Below are 18,224 nucleotides of genomic sequence, written 5' to 3' on the forward strand. Positions count from 1 at the left end.
TTGGTAACATTCATTTCTTTTTTATGGTACAAAAAAAATGTTGTGGCTTTTGCACTGGTATCTTAGAGTAGGTAAAATGTGGTATTTGGATTAGAGGAAGCCTGAAGAAGGGTAGAAGTAAGAGTACCTTGCCTATTTAAAATGGAAACTTTATTAATCAAATGGGGTTAGGACCCCAAAAAATCAGCAAAGCCTTTGAAACATTCACACAAAAGGTTTTGCCTTGAATTATATCACCTTTAAAGGTTTCCTATGGAAAAGGTTTCTTAAGGACCTCTAACATGTTATACTTTAGCTCACAGATCTCCCAGAACTAGCTTGATCCCGTTTCAACTAGTTTGGGGAAGCCTAAAGGGAAAAAATGTGGCTGCTCTAGAAGACAGTCCAATTTCAAAGGTCTTAGAAGAAAGATAAATATATTTTTGTGCCTGTGGGCCAAGTTGGGAGAGCACATACTTACTATAGAGGATATATATATTGGAACAGATGAAATTTTTATATTTATAATATTTATAATTTTCATATTTGAAATGTTTACATTTTTACATAGGGTTACATATATGTTCTATTTGCAGTTATATTCTTATACTAGAATAATGATTAGAAGAAGTATGTCAGTTAAAATGCCACTGCTTTTTAATTCACAAGATATTTATAGCTGGCCATACTTAAGAAGTAGACAATAAGAAGACAGATAGCTAACCTTTATTCTCAGATTTATATGATGCTTTAAAGTTCACAACTATAATCACACACATTACCCATACTCATTAAGTGTCTATTATCATCCCCATTTTACAGATGGAAAACACTGAATCAAAGAGGTGGAATGACTTATCCATGGTCACATACAGTGAGTGAAAGCAAAGCTGGTGTTGGAAATTCATTAATTCATTCAGTGTCACATTTACCCAGAAACTTATTCTGTTTCTGACACTGTACTTGGCCCTAGAAATAGTGAGATAAACAGTAAGAAGCTTGTCCCCTTTGCTTTTTCTGACCCTCCCTCCCTCCCTCACCTCTGTGGCTAAGAGCTGCCGGCCCAGAGCAGCACCTTCATGCAGCCCAGAGCCTCCTTGCCCCCAGCTGTTGGCCTTCACAGTCCTCATACCTCTGGAGTGCATAGTTCTAGGCTTGGGATTTCTAAAAAATACAAATACAAACATAAAAATAGTTCCCGTGGAGGTTTCTTCTTCCCTGAGATTTCTGTTTTGTGAGTCAAAAGGAGATGTTTGAGATTTGACCACTAGGAAGCCAGGCAAGCTAAGAGGCCCAAGGAAGAAGGCCCCCCCTCAGGCCTGCAGGGTAAGGATGAGTCCCCAGGACAGAGAGCTGTGCATTACTTCCTGGTGGGCAACTCTCCCTTAAAGATGATGGGAGTAGATTAGGCAATAGATTAGGAACTTAAGTTTCTGATTCCTATATTTCCATTATTTCGACCCCTCCATTACCAAAGAAAAATGAACACAGCGTCAGACTTCTTAGAAAGCCAGTGTTGTCCATCACGAGGGAGCCTCTCTGTGTTCGGTGCCATGCTGCGTACTGAGTAGTGCAGAACTCCTGTAACACAGCCTTTACTGAGCGCTTCCTGTGTGCCTGTGGGCATTACCTCATGTAATCCACAAATAACTCTAAGGCATGGAGAATGGACAAAGAAAGTGAGGCACAGAGGAGTTAATTAACTTGACCATGAAAGTACCTTGTTACTGGCCCAGCGGGAATTCAAACCTGGGCAGTCTAACTGCAGAGCCCACGCACTGAGCCTTCAGCAATACTGCTTCCCCTTATTCCAGTGAGTGTACTGAGTATTTGGACAGATGACACAAAAACACGACCAAGAAGTTTATGCAAATGCCACTGTATGGTTATGCAAACCAAATATTCAGATGGAAGATGCGGATCTGGTTTGGGGCCACACAGTCTCCACCCCATCTTTGCCCTTGTACCTGGAAACCAGCCATGACACATAATGAATGGCAAACTGGATTTACTGTGTGAGCTATAGTTTGCTGACCCTTATGTAGGTGATATAAGCCATAGATTTCTTAAAGGAGACCAATTTAGGCTGGAGCAGTTGGAGAGAGCTTTGGGATTGCTGAATTTAGCCTTGAAGAAGAATTTGAGGTGGGCTTAGGAGAACCTTCGAGACTTGGCCCTATGCCCTTAGCCTCTCCTTTTTTCACTTTCCTCTTGCTCAGTGCACTCTGGACATGCTGGCATATTTTTCCAAGTCTTTGATTACACCAAGACTATTTCTAATCTAAAGACTTTTCGCTGTCTGATTCTTCCGGCTAGAAGTCCTTCCCTGAGCTCTCCTCTAGGCATTTATGGTTTCTGAAATAACCTTGTTGATTTATTGGTGTACTTGTCTATTATCTGTCTCTTCATGTTCAATAACATGGGATTAACATAGGTACTGTTCACTGCTGCATATTCCTGGCACTCAGACCATGGCTGGAAAATCAACAAGCTAAAAATACTTGCACGAGTAAAGGAAAAAGGGGAAGAGGCATGGAGAAAGGAAGGAAGACTTTAGAAATGCAAGCGTGGCTCATTAAGTTTCTTGTTCTGTGACTGAATAGTCTGTGGCCATCATTAGAATGGGCCATCACTTGGTGCCCATGATTCTATTTCAATGTGTAAAACATCCTCATCCTGTAATTAGAGAAAGATAGCCCTGGCTATGGCCATTCCTTGGTCAGAGATAGGTCTTCTGTACTTCTGAGTGATGACCTGTGGTTTAAGTTATAGACTCACTATACCTGAAATAGAAAAATTCACACTATCCTTATCTCATTTTATCAAAAATAAAGCTCTCTGTTGGAGCTTTACTGCTTAATTGTATGCATTAAGAAGCAAATGATCTGCTTTTTCTCTAACCCATAACTATTTAAACCTAACCTTTATTAGATTTATGTTTTTTTAACATTTGTTGGCTCAAACCACCTGCTAAGCTGGTACAGACAAGCAGGACAACTGTCTAGACTGCCATCAACAAGTGACCAGGCTGCTTTCCTATCTGCTCCAGCTTCCTTCTCTTACCAAAACTTTCATTTCTTTAACCTGCTAAGATTAGTGATAACAAAGGCTTTCTCAAACAGCTGCAAGGTTAATTTTTTCCCCTTGGATTTTCCTAAATCTTTATTCTCTGTGAACTGAAAGAGAAAGGCACAGCAACCTTTGACTAGATCACAATAGTAGCTATAGCCATGAGTCTCCTTTCGTTTCTACAAAAGGAGATGACATTTTATGCTCTGGGTGCCTTATACACTTGTATGCTTTCTTTGAAAATTATATGCCTACCCACTGTCTTCCCTTTTACTTTAGAGCTTAAGATACTTGAAATAAAAACTGTGGCTCAGTTATAGCAACTTTTCTGGCCCTTAAATGTCAGCAACAGTATTTTTCTTCTCTAGGGTCTTGATTTCTGTTTCTTTACATTTGCCCTAGAACTGATTCTTGCATTTTTGTATGTAATTTTGTTCTAGGCTATCTTTAGGTATATAAGTAAATTATTAATTTTTCAATTCCATTACAATGTAAGTCACTTACATACAATTTTTGTTGCTGTAATTTGAAAATTATATTTAATTGAAAGATATACAGATTAAATACTACCCATCTGGTTCCCTTCTCAATAACCCAGCCTGTTTCTAGTCCAAATCCAAGCTTCTACTATAAACTGATTTTGGAAAAAACACCTAAACAGAAATTTGCCATGTTTTGTTTCATAAGTGATATGAACTAGTAAGTTTGTCATTAGCCTATTCTTAAATGTTGTATGCATCATCTGTGACCCTCAGCTGTACTAACTTAATTTATAAAATGCAATTGCTAAGCCAATTATGAGGTTCTGAACACGATCATATCTTTGCAATGAGTCATCTGCCAATTGAAAAAAAAAAACAAGACTGTTCTCAGCATTTACAATTTCCCTTAGAAATCTCCCTCGTTGCTATGGTGACAGTGATGTTTTTTTAGCTAAAAAAGTAAAAAATCTGTGTTGTTACTAGCATAATTAATAGATGGCAAATGCAACTGATGTGACAGATTATGAAGGTGTCATGGGACTATAATTGTTTGGTTCCGTAGGTACTACTGATCATAGCCTAAAGAGGCAGCATCAAATAGTGGTTAACAGCAAGGCCCCAGGAGCTGCTGGGTTGGCACCCTGCTCTTCATAGTCGGGACTTTAGGCGAGTTACATAACCTTAGTTTCCTCATTTGTAAAACGGGGGTGGTAATAATACTACCCTTCAGCTGTGTGGATCCAATGAGTTAACATTTATAAAACATTCAAAACAGTACCTGTACATTGAAAGTGTGACTTAAGAATTTGTTTAATAAAATAAACAAGCTGCACAGTGAAACTTAATCATACTTTATTAGTGCTTTTCAGGATTAGAGCCTATAAACAACTGTTTCCGGGTCCATGAATAGTAGCAATTCTTCAATCTGATGTTTCTATACATAAGCTTTCAAATTATATGAACAAATTTATAATTTAAGGGAGAAAGACTAGTGTATTTAGTGGAACATCTATTCTCTTAAAACCTATAAATTTAGAAATCTGTGTATGTGTATATAACATTGTAGATAATTTTCTTAACATTAAGTGTTAAGATTCATATGTAATTAATGATGGTTGGAATTAAGTAAATCTGATTTTTGATGTTAAGCCCAAATGCTTTAAATTCCAGCACTGCCATTGACTAGCTATGCATTCTTTGGCAAATTTCTTAAGCTACGTGAGCTCCTGCTTCTCAACTGAGACATGCAGGAAAGAATGCAGAATTGTTGTGTTGATGAAATAAGATCCTGTAAACAAATTGCTTAGCATAGTTAAACATTAATAATGAAATACTATATTACCTAATGGATAATAACCAATAAATGGTTAGCATCAAAATATTAAATACCTTTTTAACTTCTCATTGCAAATTGGGCCAGTTTCCATTTATGGCACCATATCTTAAACTTGCTAACATGTTGATTCAGAACTCCTCAAATTTATGCTTTGTCTTCTCACCTCTGTAATAAACATGTTGAGGGCAAGAACCAAACTCCCCCATCTTTTTAAATTAAGCCTCATGCACTGTAGGCTGTTCCTTCTTAATGCCTATAAAGAGTAATAATTATGCATTTCTTTTACCAAATGGAGGAGGAATGAGATCCTAGGTTGAGTCCACATTGTAGTGGAAAATCTAAGAGGAACTGAAGAGAAAAAGCCATAAAGACACCTTCTATAGTGCTCTTATAGCACATAACATAGTGCTCTGCTGAACTCAAAGGAAATGACTGTGCAAAGAAGAGAGAGCAATGCACTGAGGACCCTATCTTGTGTGGTACTCACAATTAGGAATTTAGGACAGGACCCATCAAAGCAAGAGGAAAAGAACAATTCAGATAAGTACAGTAGTAGCTATACCATGTAAGCAGAGAAACTCTTAAGAGGTGGTGGTGATGGTGGCATTATGTGTTAGAGGTCAAGAATAATTTAAAGAAAATACCACTAGCTTTCATGAGCAGATCATTGGAAACCTTTAAAGTGTGCTTTAAGCAGGTCTATGGAGGCTGAATTAGGAAATCAATGCAGCTGGTACAGACCACTGATTTAGAAGTAAGAAAGATTGGCTACAAGGTGGTAGAGGTGGAGGGTTCAAGGAAGATGTAGACAAAACAGAAACAGTTTTGAACTTAAATGACAACTGAAAATAAATAATTAAAGACTTTGATAAAACCAATCTCCCTTCCAATGATATTCTTCTGCCTGACTCAGTTACTATCAGCATGAGAAAACTGAGATGTATAAGTAAAACAGAGCCAATGATTTTCATTTTTTCCTAATAACAGATTGTTTTAAAGATTGAGATATGGATTTGCATATATTCAAAATATTTTAAACCAATTAAAATAAAACACCATTATTGAAAAGTATATGTCTAAAGTTTAAGATGATTAACTATATTACCCCTATTTAGGGTCATACCCCCCAAAAAAAAGAAAGAATAAAAATGTTGGGTCTTACAAAACAATGAATCATCTGTTTTATGTCTGAATAGGTTCCTCAAGATGAATGGACAGGGTATACCCCTCGAGGTAAAGACGATGAAATTCCATGCCGAAGAATGCGGAGTGGCAGCTATATCAAAGCCATGGGAGATGAAGACAGTGGTGACTCGGACACAAGTCCCAAGCCTTCTCCCAAAGTTGCTGCTCGAAGAGAAAGCTATCTCAAGGCTACTCAGCCTTCTCTTACAGAACTCACCACACTCAAGTAAGTGTTTCTAGCATTGTCCTTCTAGTAGTCCAGCTCCTTGTATTATTACCTAGGATCCGATTGTGTGACACCCAGAGTAAATGGGACAGAAAATACTCTTCAGATGGAGCAGTGTGATTCATTGAATGGTCTATTGGTTTTGACATTACGTCTGACTTGTACGCCCCAGTGCTTTAAAAGGCATGGCATCTAGGTATACCTTGCATAGATCATAAGCTGAACCCCCAAACTCCGAGAAGAGTTTGGAATAACTCTCAGTGGCTTCTGAAAGGAATTAATATTTCTGGTCAATGAGAAGATCTGTGTATCCCAAATCTTGGGCATTTGTTCAACCACTAAGTCTATGAAGGATCTCTCCTTTAAAAGACCCGTGAATTTTTTCAGATAAATAAGTAATAATTAAGTAATAAAATAGAGCAGATTATTTTGGAGAAGCTTATAAAATGTGGCCATGCTTCAAAATTGGGTGATATGTGAAGGTTCTTGATATCCATTTTTAAATTTGGGCACTCAACATATATTATATTTTGTGAGACGTTAAAATGTTTTTCTGTTTCGAACAATATGACGATAAGTAGTCCTTACTTCCATCTGTGCTATTTGTAAATGGAAGGCAGCTTTACAAAATAAATTATGGAAATTGATTATTTTAAGAAAGGCCATATTTAATTTTAATTTTATCTATGGAGAGTAAATCAGAGCTTGGAACACAGCATCATGCATCTTATCATTTGAACCTGAACATATATTATGGATAATTCATATTTTTTAAGTGCCTTGATTACATATTATGAGGAAATACATACTACTATTCATGCATTTATGTTATACTACAAAATAAGATATTAAAAGACATAATAAAACAGAAAAATGCCAAAGGCATCATATTAAGGAAAACAAACTAAATTATAACCTAGAATACTGAAAAGCATCTGACTATTCTATCTATCATGGACATTTATTTTAAAAGCAAATTACATGATATTTTCAAGAAGTGGACAAGGAGAGTCTCCTCATCAATTTTTTTTTTCAAGGGATCACGTGAAACCACTATGGATCGTTTCAATAGAAAACTAATACCAATGACATTAGTAAATGAACCCAAGAAAGGAAGCTCTTTTTTTCTTTCCTTTGGCTTCCAGTTGCCTTCCTCTTTGCCTTTATTTCTGCATGTGTTCACTTCCTAGTCCTGCTATAACAAAGTACTGTGATGTGAGTGGCTTGAAACAATAGAAATTTATTCTCTCACAGTTCAGAAAACTAGCAGTTTGAAGTCAAGGTGTCAGTAGGGCCACACTCCTGAAAACTGCAGAGGACAGTCCTTCCTTGCCTCTTTCTAGCTTCTGGTTGTGACCTGCTATTCTTGGAATTCCTCAGCTTGTCACTGCCCCTGTGGTCATGTGGCTGTCTTCTTATGACACCAGTGACATCGGATTAGGACTCTTTTTGATGACCTTATCTTAACTTGATTAAACCTGCAAAGGCCCTATATCCAAGTAAGGTCACATGCACAGGTATTGGGAGTTAGTATTTTGACATATCTATAGGGGAACACAAATTCAACCCACTACATTGCCACACAAGGTAAGAATTGGTCATGGAAATGAAAAACAGAATCAAGTATTTGTTGTACTTTGGCACAGCTCACAGAAGCTCAGAAAACTAAATATATGCAGTGTGAAAAGAACTGGATACGTAATAAAGGCAGTGGGCCAAGGTGATATAACATGAGAATAGCCAAGGACTCTTCTGGCAATTATTTTCTATGGACTTTAAAGTATCTCCACTAGAAACAATAGTTAGTCCCAGCTGTGGCACTGACATCTTCCAAAAGATGCAAAAGAGGGAATGCTTTGAGCAAGAAGGTCACTTGGACCTTCATGATCTCAGCTTCCTCAAATGAAAACCAAGTAGTGGATCCTGCAACCTCCTGAGTCCCTTCCATCTTCTTAGTATCCTGTTAATTTACCTATGGGGATGCATTTGTTGCATGAGCTGCATGACACGTTGGGCCTTGGGTGACAAGAGACAGTGATTGCTGCAGTTCACAACGGTACACAGGCATGAGGAGAACAGAAAGGAGCAGAGCCTTAAGGAAGATGTGGAGAGTGCTCTGAGGAGGCTGAGGATGGGGGTATGTGCAGAAATCAAGTTCACAATTGTACCCTAGTTTCTCAGAGCTTCAGGGCTGTGGGGAATCTATTCTGAAGTCATTGGAACTTTTTCATTTTGACTTCTACATAATACCTTCTTTTAATGCCCTGGACCCTATTTTTACAACCAGCATATACTTTGCCTAGTGCTCACAAGCTTTAAGAGCAGGAAGAGGCCAATGCACAGATAGTGGCTAAGCTGATGGTAGAGAGGGCCAGCACTTCAGACGGCAAAATTAGTCACTCAGCAGGGTATAAGAAATGGTGACTTCTGTTTTCCTCCTCTAAACCTATGGAAATTCAAAATGATAACTAGTTTACTAGGAGATACCTCCTAAATTAAAAACCTTTTTCTTGATTTAGGCTGGCATTTTACCAAACCACCCCTATTCCCCCTTATTCTTTAGCAGCCAAGACAACATCTGACTATCCTAATATGTCTTTCCTCTCTGTGCTACCGCCCCACTCACCAGACTTATTTCCCATAGCTCTATTTGTCTCCATTCATTTCTTCCTTGCCTACTTTAGGAGTTCCATCTCTCATTACAGTCTACATATCAACCTTCCATCATACTCAAGTACTTACAATTATTAGTGATTTCTAGCCTAATGGGATTTAAGGAGGCACACAAGAAAAAAAGAGGAACACACTATGAAGGCAAAAATTCAGATATAACGTCACTTATAATCAATGCTGCCTTTTATTCCTTGATGATATTTTGACTGGAAGTAATTGTTTTTCTAAAAGTTTGAGCATTTAGTCCCTTATGGGAAAAGAAGATCCCCATATCCTGGAATTCTAGTTCCCCAAAAAAGAAACTATATTTTTGTTCCTACTGCTCTGACATTTAAGTCAATTTTTTTCCTCCTTCCTCCTCAGCAATTCACAGCTTTAGGGATGAATCATAGCCATGAACCAAGATAACTAAAATTAGCCAAGTGAGATTGGGGCAACATTTTGTTTGAGGTTTTCAACTCCCATCTTCTCTCAGAAATGCTGGAGAGAAAGCACTCCTACACTTTCTTACATTGTTGTTTTTTTTTTTTCCTTATCTTTTCTTTTTGCTATTTTCCAAAGGCATCTTGAGGCTCTATTTGTGAGCATGGTTTTCTTCAGCTACTTAACGCTATTGTGTCTTTAGACAGATAAGACCTAAGGTCAGTTGAACATTCTAGAGTTGGAGGTCATCTTGAGACAGTGAACTCCACCTTTGGGCTATAGAACTCCGGTAGCTACTCTCTGAGGACTACTATTTCTTTCACTCCCTTCTTTTCTTCCACAACTAGTAAGAAATCCCTTCACTTCACCACTACTGGCCTTTCTTCTTCCTTTGTTATTAGCTAACAATAAACTTGAAATGACATATCACCCAAGAATATTATTACTTTCAAAAATAACTTCTGAATGTTTAATAGTAAATTCTCAGGCAAGTAAGGAGCAGGTTTGGGGACCTGAGTTCTCTCAAAGCATGTCACTGCAGTTTAGCTCTGATAAAGAATTTGAGTCTTTGACTTGGACTTGCTATAATATGCAATTAAGCAAGTCTAGAATTAAGACTACTGCCTGCTACCATGGTTAGTTAAAACCATGTGCAAATCCCATCCCAGATTTTTTTTTCAATATTTTGTAAAAATGAAGAACTTTAAAAAATAATATTTATGAGCTGTCATTTAAAAGACTCTAAAGTTAAATACAAATGTCCATTAAATCCAAGGCAAGTTACACTTTAAAATCTCTTCCTACTTCTTTATCCCTCCATCCAAGCATGAAGGAAAATTTTTTCCTAGAAGAAATAGCCAGACTCTAGCATGGCAGACTTGTAACAGTCTCTGAAACTGGCGAGAAGGCCCCAAGGCTTCTGTGCATGTTTGGCTCTAGAGAGGACCAATCAGAGCTCCTAACAATTCTGATACAGTGTCTTAACAAAAGGTTATTCTCAATTCTAAATGCCTTGAAGGCAGATACTTTTTCATTTTCAGGATGGCAAATTCTCTTAATCTCATTCTTTCCCTGATCTGAAAACTTTTTTTAAAAGATAATGTTTTCACCCATCTCCCCAACCGCCTCCCATCCAGCATCTGTCAAAATGTTCTCCGTATCTATGAGTCTGTTTCTGTTCTGCATGTTCATTTGTTTTTTAGATTCAATTGTTGATAAATATGTATTTATTGCCATTTTATTGTTCATATTTTTGAAATTTTCCTTCTGCTTCTGAAGGGATTAAGAAGTACAGATCAATAGGTACAGAATAGTCACAGGGATGTAAAATATGGCCTAGGGAATACAGTCGATAATATTCTGATAACCATGTATGGTGTCAGATGAGTACATTTATTAGGATGATCACTTATTGAGCTATGTCATGTATAATCGTTCTAACCAAGGATGTACACCTGAAATTTATATAATATTGTATGTACGATATAATATTATATAATATTGTATGTATGATATAATATTGTGTTGTATATTATTGTACATACAATATTATTAATATATTGTATGTATATTAATACATTAATATATTATATTGTATAATATTGTATGTATGTATTATAACTAAAAAGTTAAAAAAGACAAAATTAATAATAATAAGTTGGTGAGATACTAAATAGCTCTATGGCTTTTGGCAACTAGATTAATGTCTCTGAGCTTCCCCCCACCGCAATTAAATGAGAAGCTTGAGCTGTCAGTATGGATGGCACCACACAGAAGGCTCCTATCACAACTCTCCTGCCAAGGCCCATGACAGACAGCATTAGCCGATGCCAGCACTGATGGACCCCAGCACTCTTCCCACTGAGCAGCTTCCACTGGAGGTCAAAACTCCTCTGAGCACAGGGCTGCAAGCACTTCTCTTCCACCAGCGATTCCCTGGCTGCTCTCCTTTGTCTCCACGGTCTCTTAGCAATCTATTAGCACTACTGTGTACAATTGTAAGGATGAGGCACAGTAGAAATACCAGTTCACTATTTAAAGACAAAAAGAAGTCATATTAGTAAATGCTATAATTTGAGAAGAGATAAGGTGTTCTCCTTCACCTTTAATTCTGTAGATTTAAAATGAGTCAGTTCTACAGCAAGAACACAAAACTATAGCCTCTCGCTGCCAATCTCTTTTTTTATTATTATTATCTTTGTGTAAGTTTATTACTCCCTTTTTTCTCTCTAGACACACACTGTCCTCTGCCAGTTCTTCATATTCCACATGCCCATTCTACCCACCTACGGTTTCTCATGTTCCTTCTCTTCCCAGAAAAAGGCCAGGGAGGTGGTGGGGGAGGTCGTATAAAGACATGAGCATGAGGATTTTTTTCCCTGAGAACATGAACCATATTTAAGAACAAAGCGACATATATCAGCCCATCTTTCTCCTAAGTCTATGAAATGTCTCTGTTTTTCTTTGACATCCATTTTCCCCGAATGTTTTGCCATTCCTCTCTACATGTCCCGCAGTATAATTGTAACATATAATAGCAAATTCTTCCTTACAATGGTAGGAAGAACAAAATAACACAATCCGACACAACAAAATTGTGAATTTATATCCTCAGAGATATAAACTCAGAATAGTTTCCTATCTGTCCCTCATCATAATATTTACTTCTCATATCCTCTATCCACTCAACTCTCCTCTCTTCTTCCAAAATAAGAAATGAAAAAAGTTTAAAACAGAGAAACTCACTCACTTGCTCATAGACAAATTATCTAAATACCTTTCAACTCCCTGCTAGAAATAAGCCTAGTTTAAAAACAAGACAAATGAAAATTGATATAAGAAATGGCCTATTATATTTAGCCCCTGATTGCCATGCCTGTTTTTTTTTTCAAATGGTCTCTCTTTGCATATTAATACCCTCCCAAATGAGATGGGTGAGTAGTGCAGCCTGTACCACATGCTGTTTTCTTGCTATATAATTGCTCTGTAGGAAAGATTGAACCGAACCTACAATGATCATGACTTCAGAGAGGGAAAAAACCTGCTTGTGTGTCTGTGAGGGAAGTGGGAAAAAAATGAAAGAAAATTCAGATAGTTTTAGAGAGAAGGAAACATGGAAGAGAGATTTAAGTTTGAATGAAGTTATGAGTGCCTGGCCAAGTGCTAATGGCTTCATGTTCCTTCCCCTCCCCACCCCCCCGCCTTTTAATCACCACAACTGTATACATAAATGAGATTTCCTTCACTTTACAAGTAAGGCATCCATGTCTCAGAGAGATTAAATAACTTGTTCATGGTTACATATCAACTAAATGTCAGAGCTAAGACTTGAGCCCAGGGGCTGAAAGCAGGAAGGATAAAAAGCTGAGTGGAATGATAACTTACTAAGACTGCAGAGATGAGCTACACAAAGGGGGTTAAAATGGAAGAGAAAAGGAAGATCAATGGAGAATGGACAATGGAGAAGCAGGGCCCAGGAAAAGAGCCATTCAAAGCAGAGTCTGAGGATGCAGAGTAGATTTGAGGGGGATGTCAGAGGCTGCAGTGAAGTAAATTCTGACCCAAAAGTGCAAGCAGGCAGACATGCAGCTAAAACAGGAAGAGCCTTGAGAACATCTTAGTCCAGTCTTTGCCTGGGGTAAAGGAAGGAATGACCAAATGATCAAAGAATCAGAGATAAAGGAGATGTTGTTGGCTGACGGAGGTCACACAGGGAGAAGTGATAGCTTCATAGAGCCTGGGTTCAGTTGGGGCAGGACTATTGAAATAACAAGTCAGGTACCTGTGTTTGTCTCATGGCTGTATGTGTATGACCTCAGCTTTCTTCTAATGACCTGACTATGTGTCAGGTTTAAACAGGGCCCTAAAGATTATGGAGAGATGGGAGCAGGAGAAGATCCCAAAAGAGGGGTCTGGAAACTGACTCCTCATTCCCCTTAGGTAGTACTGATTAAAAATGCTACCCATTTATCTTCCAGCACAACTTCTGTTTGCAAAAAGCCTTAAAATTCTTTACTTTGCCTGTTTGCTAGCTACCATTCCTTCAATATCTATGCTCCCTGTTAAAATGCAGACAACCAGGCAAAGGAGAGCACCCTAATTACAATCAGGAAATGTATTCGTGTGAAATATACATAGAACATATTCATGTAAATATATATATTTTAGAGTACAGTAGGTCTTCAAATAATGTCATTTCATGTAATGTCATTTTGTTATTATGTTGATGAGATGCCATAGAAACTTAACTCTTGTTTATATCAGTTTACAGTAAAATTAGTTTCATTATACTTCACTTTGCTTAAAGTTATAGAACCTATTAATGATATCAAGTGAGGAATTTCTGTATGTATACTCTAAAACCTGGAAATAGCAGGAGCAGGTACTATACAGAGTAAAGAAACTTAAAATTCAGAGGTTGATGGTATTAAAGTTGATCATTCTGCTCAGAAACTTTTCTACTCAGAAAAATCCTCTTTTCCTGGCATGGGGAGGGCTGTTGCCTTTTCTTTTCTTAATTACAGGTTATTATTTTGTCAGCATAGTTTGCATTACTAGCTTTGCTCTCAATTGATATCATTAAAGGAATCTTCCTCGCGCACCTCTGGTGGCAGCGCACTGTGCAGGACTGAGGAAAGCCACTGGAAAGGGAAGCCCAGGCTGGCTCACTAGGAACTGCCTCTAATGCTTTTCGGAAACGGGTTGGGTGTAAGTTATAACTTACTCTGATATTTTACTATTTCATATACAGCTACAGAAGATGTGTATAAAATAGTAAAACCATTGCCATTCCTACATATAAAACAGGAGGAAATGAGATAAAAACTGCAGGCTGAGGAATTTAGGTTAGCTGCAGGGAAGAACTTCTGACCCCAAAGTTATAATAAATTAATTTGCAAATTTTGAGAGAAACTTTTTCCAGGCAACCTTTAAAACAACCTGAACTATAGTTTCTCTAAAAGCTTTGATCATTCTTCTCAAAGACTTGGGTGGAAAATTTTAAAAAATATATATCTGTATGAGATTTTTCCAGCCCATGGAGGCTAAGACTTCAACATAAGACAAACACTGTAAGAATATTATCAGGTCCATTGATCCTATCATTGTATCGAAGCATGCAGAAAGATGAGATTTCAAGGTACCCAATAATAATTCACTGCTCCTGAAGTATATCACTTCTCTCTTTTATTTCTGTCAACTGAATTACCAGTTTCCTAAATTCAGTCTTGAAACATTGCAGCTCACCTCTTACTTCTTCAAGCTTTAGGGCTTCACTCTTTTTCACTTGAATAGTTGCAATGGACCAGTTTGTCCTGCTGCCACCAAGTTGTTGCCTCTCTTTGCAACAATTCCTTCTATAAACTTTCTACCAAGTTACTGAGAAATCATCTCTGAAACCATTTTGTCTATTCATATGATCCTTAACAGCATGCAGAGATTCACAAGAAGACTCCATTCTCCTTTGAGATTTTCTTTTTTCTGTCCCATTACAAGGAGTGTGTGCTTAAATCAAATGGAACTACAAATTGTTCTTAGGACCTATTTTGCTGCCTTCAGGACTGTGCTAATCAGCATAGGCTGGATTATGCTGGTAGAGAAAAATAACCCGCAAATCAAAGAGATTTCTAACAACAAAAATTTATTTCTTGCTCATGCCACATGTCCATCTTGGGTCAGTAGGAAACTCTGTTCGCCAAGGTCACCCAGGACCAAGGTATGGATACACCATATCAACAAAGGCTCCCAAAGCCACCAACATGGGACAAGTGCACAGGGTCTTAAAGCTTTCACTTGCAAGTGGGACAGGTTGTCTCCATTCCATTTTATGGACAAGAGCTAGTGGCATGGCAATGTCCATCTTCAAAGAGGGCAGAAAAGGCAATCTTTCCATGTGCTCAGGACATGGACACATAAAACACTATTTGACAGGCATCAATAATGACTACCAAAGTTTCCTGATACCCAAATTTTAGGGTACCTGGACAGCAAATTTTTGGCTCCCTCTCTTTCCTGCAAGCAAAATATACTCATGAACCACCACCACCACTACCACCACTATCAAAAGGAGAAAAACCAAACACTTTTTCCTAGTCTTTAATCTCAAAGTTTATGGTCTGTGGGTGATGTGTGATAGTGTGTGCAGCAGGAAATGACACACTGTGATATCAACATCTGGTCAAGATGTGGCTCCTCTGCATCTGGAGATCTGTGACTCACAAAAACAAACTATCTTCTTCCCACACAGCCAATATATTATGGTAGGGCAAGGACAAATTTATACACAATAAACACTCCCACTCAAAATCAAGAAGATGGCAGACAAGAGTAGTCACTGGTCCATAGCAATTTTGCAATCCTGCTGGGTAAGATGTTTAGGCTCTCTACCCTGAGGAGGGAATGTTTCTTGATTAGGCTGCAATTCTCCTCCCTGGTAGCAACTTCCTTGTTCATTGTTCTCATGTCCCCTAGCTCCCTGCTCTGAGAGGGTCTTCCATTTCTCTTACCCTCCTTGACCAGATCCAAAGCGCACATCAGGGAGAGTGTGCTCTTTGGATTCCCAAAGACATTTTAGGGCTACTCTTATTACCATGTCTTTTCATCTAGGCTTGTGTTCCTTTGGCAGTACAGCTGTCTGAAGACTGCAGGCTGCTTCTTATCTATTGATTCCAGTGAATTGTACATAATAATCATCACACTCACAGAACTTTATAGATACAATGATCATTTTTCTAATTTGTTTGCTTTCCTACCCCCATGCCTCTCTGTTTCTCAGATATGCTCGGCTTATCAATTTATCAGCTGCTTTTCTCTGAATCACTTTGTATAAATAAAAGGATTTACTTAAACGTATCTTCATTCTAAGTCATACTACTCTATTTACAGGTTTGAACAATAGGATGAGGTGTCTGCGTCTTGATTTGAACCTTGCCAGAAGGGATAGTTTCCACGTAGTCTTCATCACTCAACTACCTTCTCAGGTTACCTTTTGCAAACTGGGTCGAAACCAGTTGCTTTTTCTGATCCCACAAATCCAGCCTCTCCTTATTCCCTTTCATTTCTACTTGTAGTCTAACCAGGTCTTTTCTCGGTTTACTTCAAACTGCAAAACACCTTTTTGAGTGCTACCAATAGCAACCAATACATGCTATTAACATTGTGTTTTGCAACTACTTTCCCTAGAGTTACAAGTTCATTTCTTACATTATCTTCCTTCCAAGTTGTTGTAAACAAGAGTGAGTCACCTCTGCATAATACGGATTAATGTGTTTCCAGCTTCTGATAAGAATTACCTTGCTGCCTGCTACCATAGCCACATATTTTAGTGGTGTTATATGACTATACCATTCCTGGTACCAATTTATGTACTAGCTAGGATAGGCTAGGTTACACTGTTAATAAACAACCCCTAAATCTCAAAAGTTTACCTATTGCTCACAATATGTGTCTGTCATGAATTGACAGGAGGCTCTGTAATTATCTGATACCCAGAACAGAGGAAATAGGTGCTTCCATGGTTACTGAATCAGAGAAAGGGAATGTGGTAAATTGAGCACAGTTTCCTGGAAGTTATACATGTTGCATTTGCTCACATTTCATTGCTAAAACCATCTACATGACCACACTAATTTCAAAAAGACAGAAAAGTGCAATACTACCATATGCCCAGAAAATGGAGCACTGGCTATATTTGGTGATTGGCAGTCATAGTACCTAAAGGCCCTCGGTCATGCAGTACCCATTCTATACCCCCGGAATACCATCTCCTGTTCATTTATTCACTCAACAAAGACTTACTATAGTATGTCATTCAAGAGCACAGTCTCTGAAACGAGGTTACCTGGGTTCAAAATCATAGCCCTGTCACTTCTAGATGTGTTGCTCTGGGGAAATTATTTAATGATTCAATGCCTCAGTTTCCTCGCCAATTATACAGGGATGATAATATTTCCTACTTCAACAGCCATTGTGAAGATTCAATGATAACATATGTGAAACACTTAGAATAGTGCCTAGCACATGGTAAGTGCTCCATACATGTTAACTATTGCTATTAAAACAATTTTTTGACCACCTACTATGTGCCAAGCATTGAGTTATATTAGTAGTCAGTATTGCTAGCATAATAGAACTTACAGTGTAATGGGGGAGAAGAGTAAAATTAAAAGTATTCTTTTCAGTCTTCCTCTCAAATTTAACCCCTCCCTGTTGACTGTTATTCCCTCAAAGCACTGTGTTGAAACATTTCTCAGGGCAGTTATGGGTTTCTCACACACTTTTCTCTCTGTCTCCCATGTCAAAAGAGGTTCAAACTCTGTCTGAAGTAATGTCTGTGAAGCATGTGGGATATCCCGGAGGAGGCACTGAATGAATGCTAACTCATCATTACACAGTTCCTCTATGCCTAAGCTGCTTTGAACAGTAGCTTCTCAGAGTAGCTTTAACCCATAGATGCTGAGGTGAATTGTCATCATACATCTGCCCAGCACCCTTTGGCTCTGTCTGTACTTGCGCAGACTCCTTCCCTTCCCTCTGCCTCTGAATCTTCAGTTCCCTGAAAAGCTCCCTGTTCCTTCTCAACCTTACTTGGTGTTGCCAACCCACCTGGAGACTCAGAGCTCAGTCTGGCAGGTACACATTAGCATGTTAAAAATATCTGTGCTGCCATCCCTCATATTGTCATCCACTCTGAGAATTAGCATATTTCCCTCAGATCATCTGGGGAATCCCTGTGCTTTCTAGTTCTGTGAGGAAGAGAGGCGTGGCTATAAGAAAACAGCATTAAATAGTCCTTTTAGAATTGGAGAAGCATCCTCTTCAATAATCGCATTAACCACTTACCACTTTCAAACTT

General features: G+C 38.2%; 1 protein-coding gene across 14 annotated transcripts in view; it reads left to right on the plus strand.

The window, feature by feature from the left end:
- Positions 1-18,224, plus strand: part of DLGAP1 (DLG associated protein 1) — an 870,852-nt gene that overhangs the window by 617,920 nt on the left and 234,708 nt on the right. For all 14 annotated transcript variants that reach the window (XM_054583388.1, XM_054583387.1, XM_054583384.1 and 11 more), the window contains one exon: positions 6,063-6,277. In XM_054583388.1, coding sequence (XP_054439363.1) covers positions 6,063-6,277 — 215 coding nt within the window. The remainder of the gene's footprint in view (positions 1-6,062; positions 6,278-18,224) is intronic.

This window comes from Pteronotus mesoamericanus, unplaced genomic scaffold (assembly GCF_021234165.1).
Source record: "Pteronotus mesoamericanus isolate MK-2021 breed Mesoamerican mustached bat unplaced genomic scaffold, CSHL_Meso_final contig_74, whole genome shotgun sequence".
Lineage (NCBI taxonomy): Eukaryota > Metazoa > Chordata > Mammalia > Chiroptera > Mormoopidae > Pteronotus > Pteronotus mesoamericanus.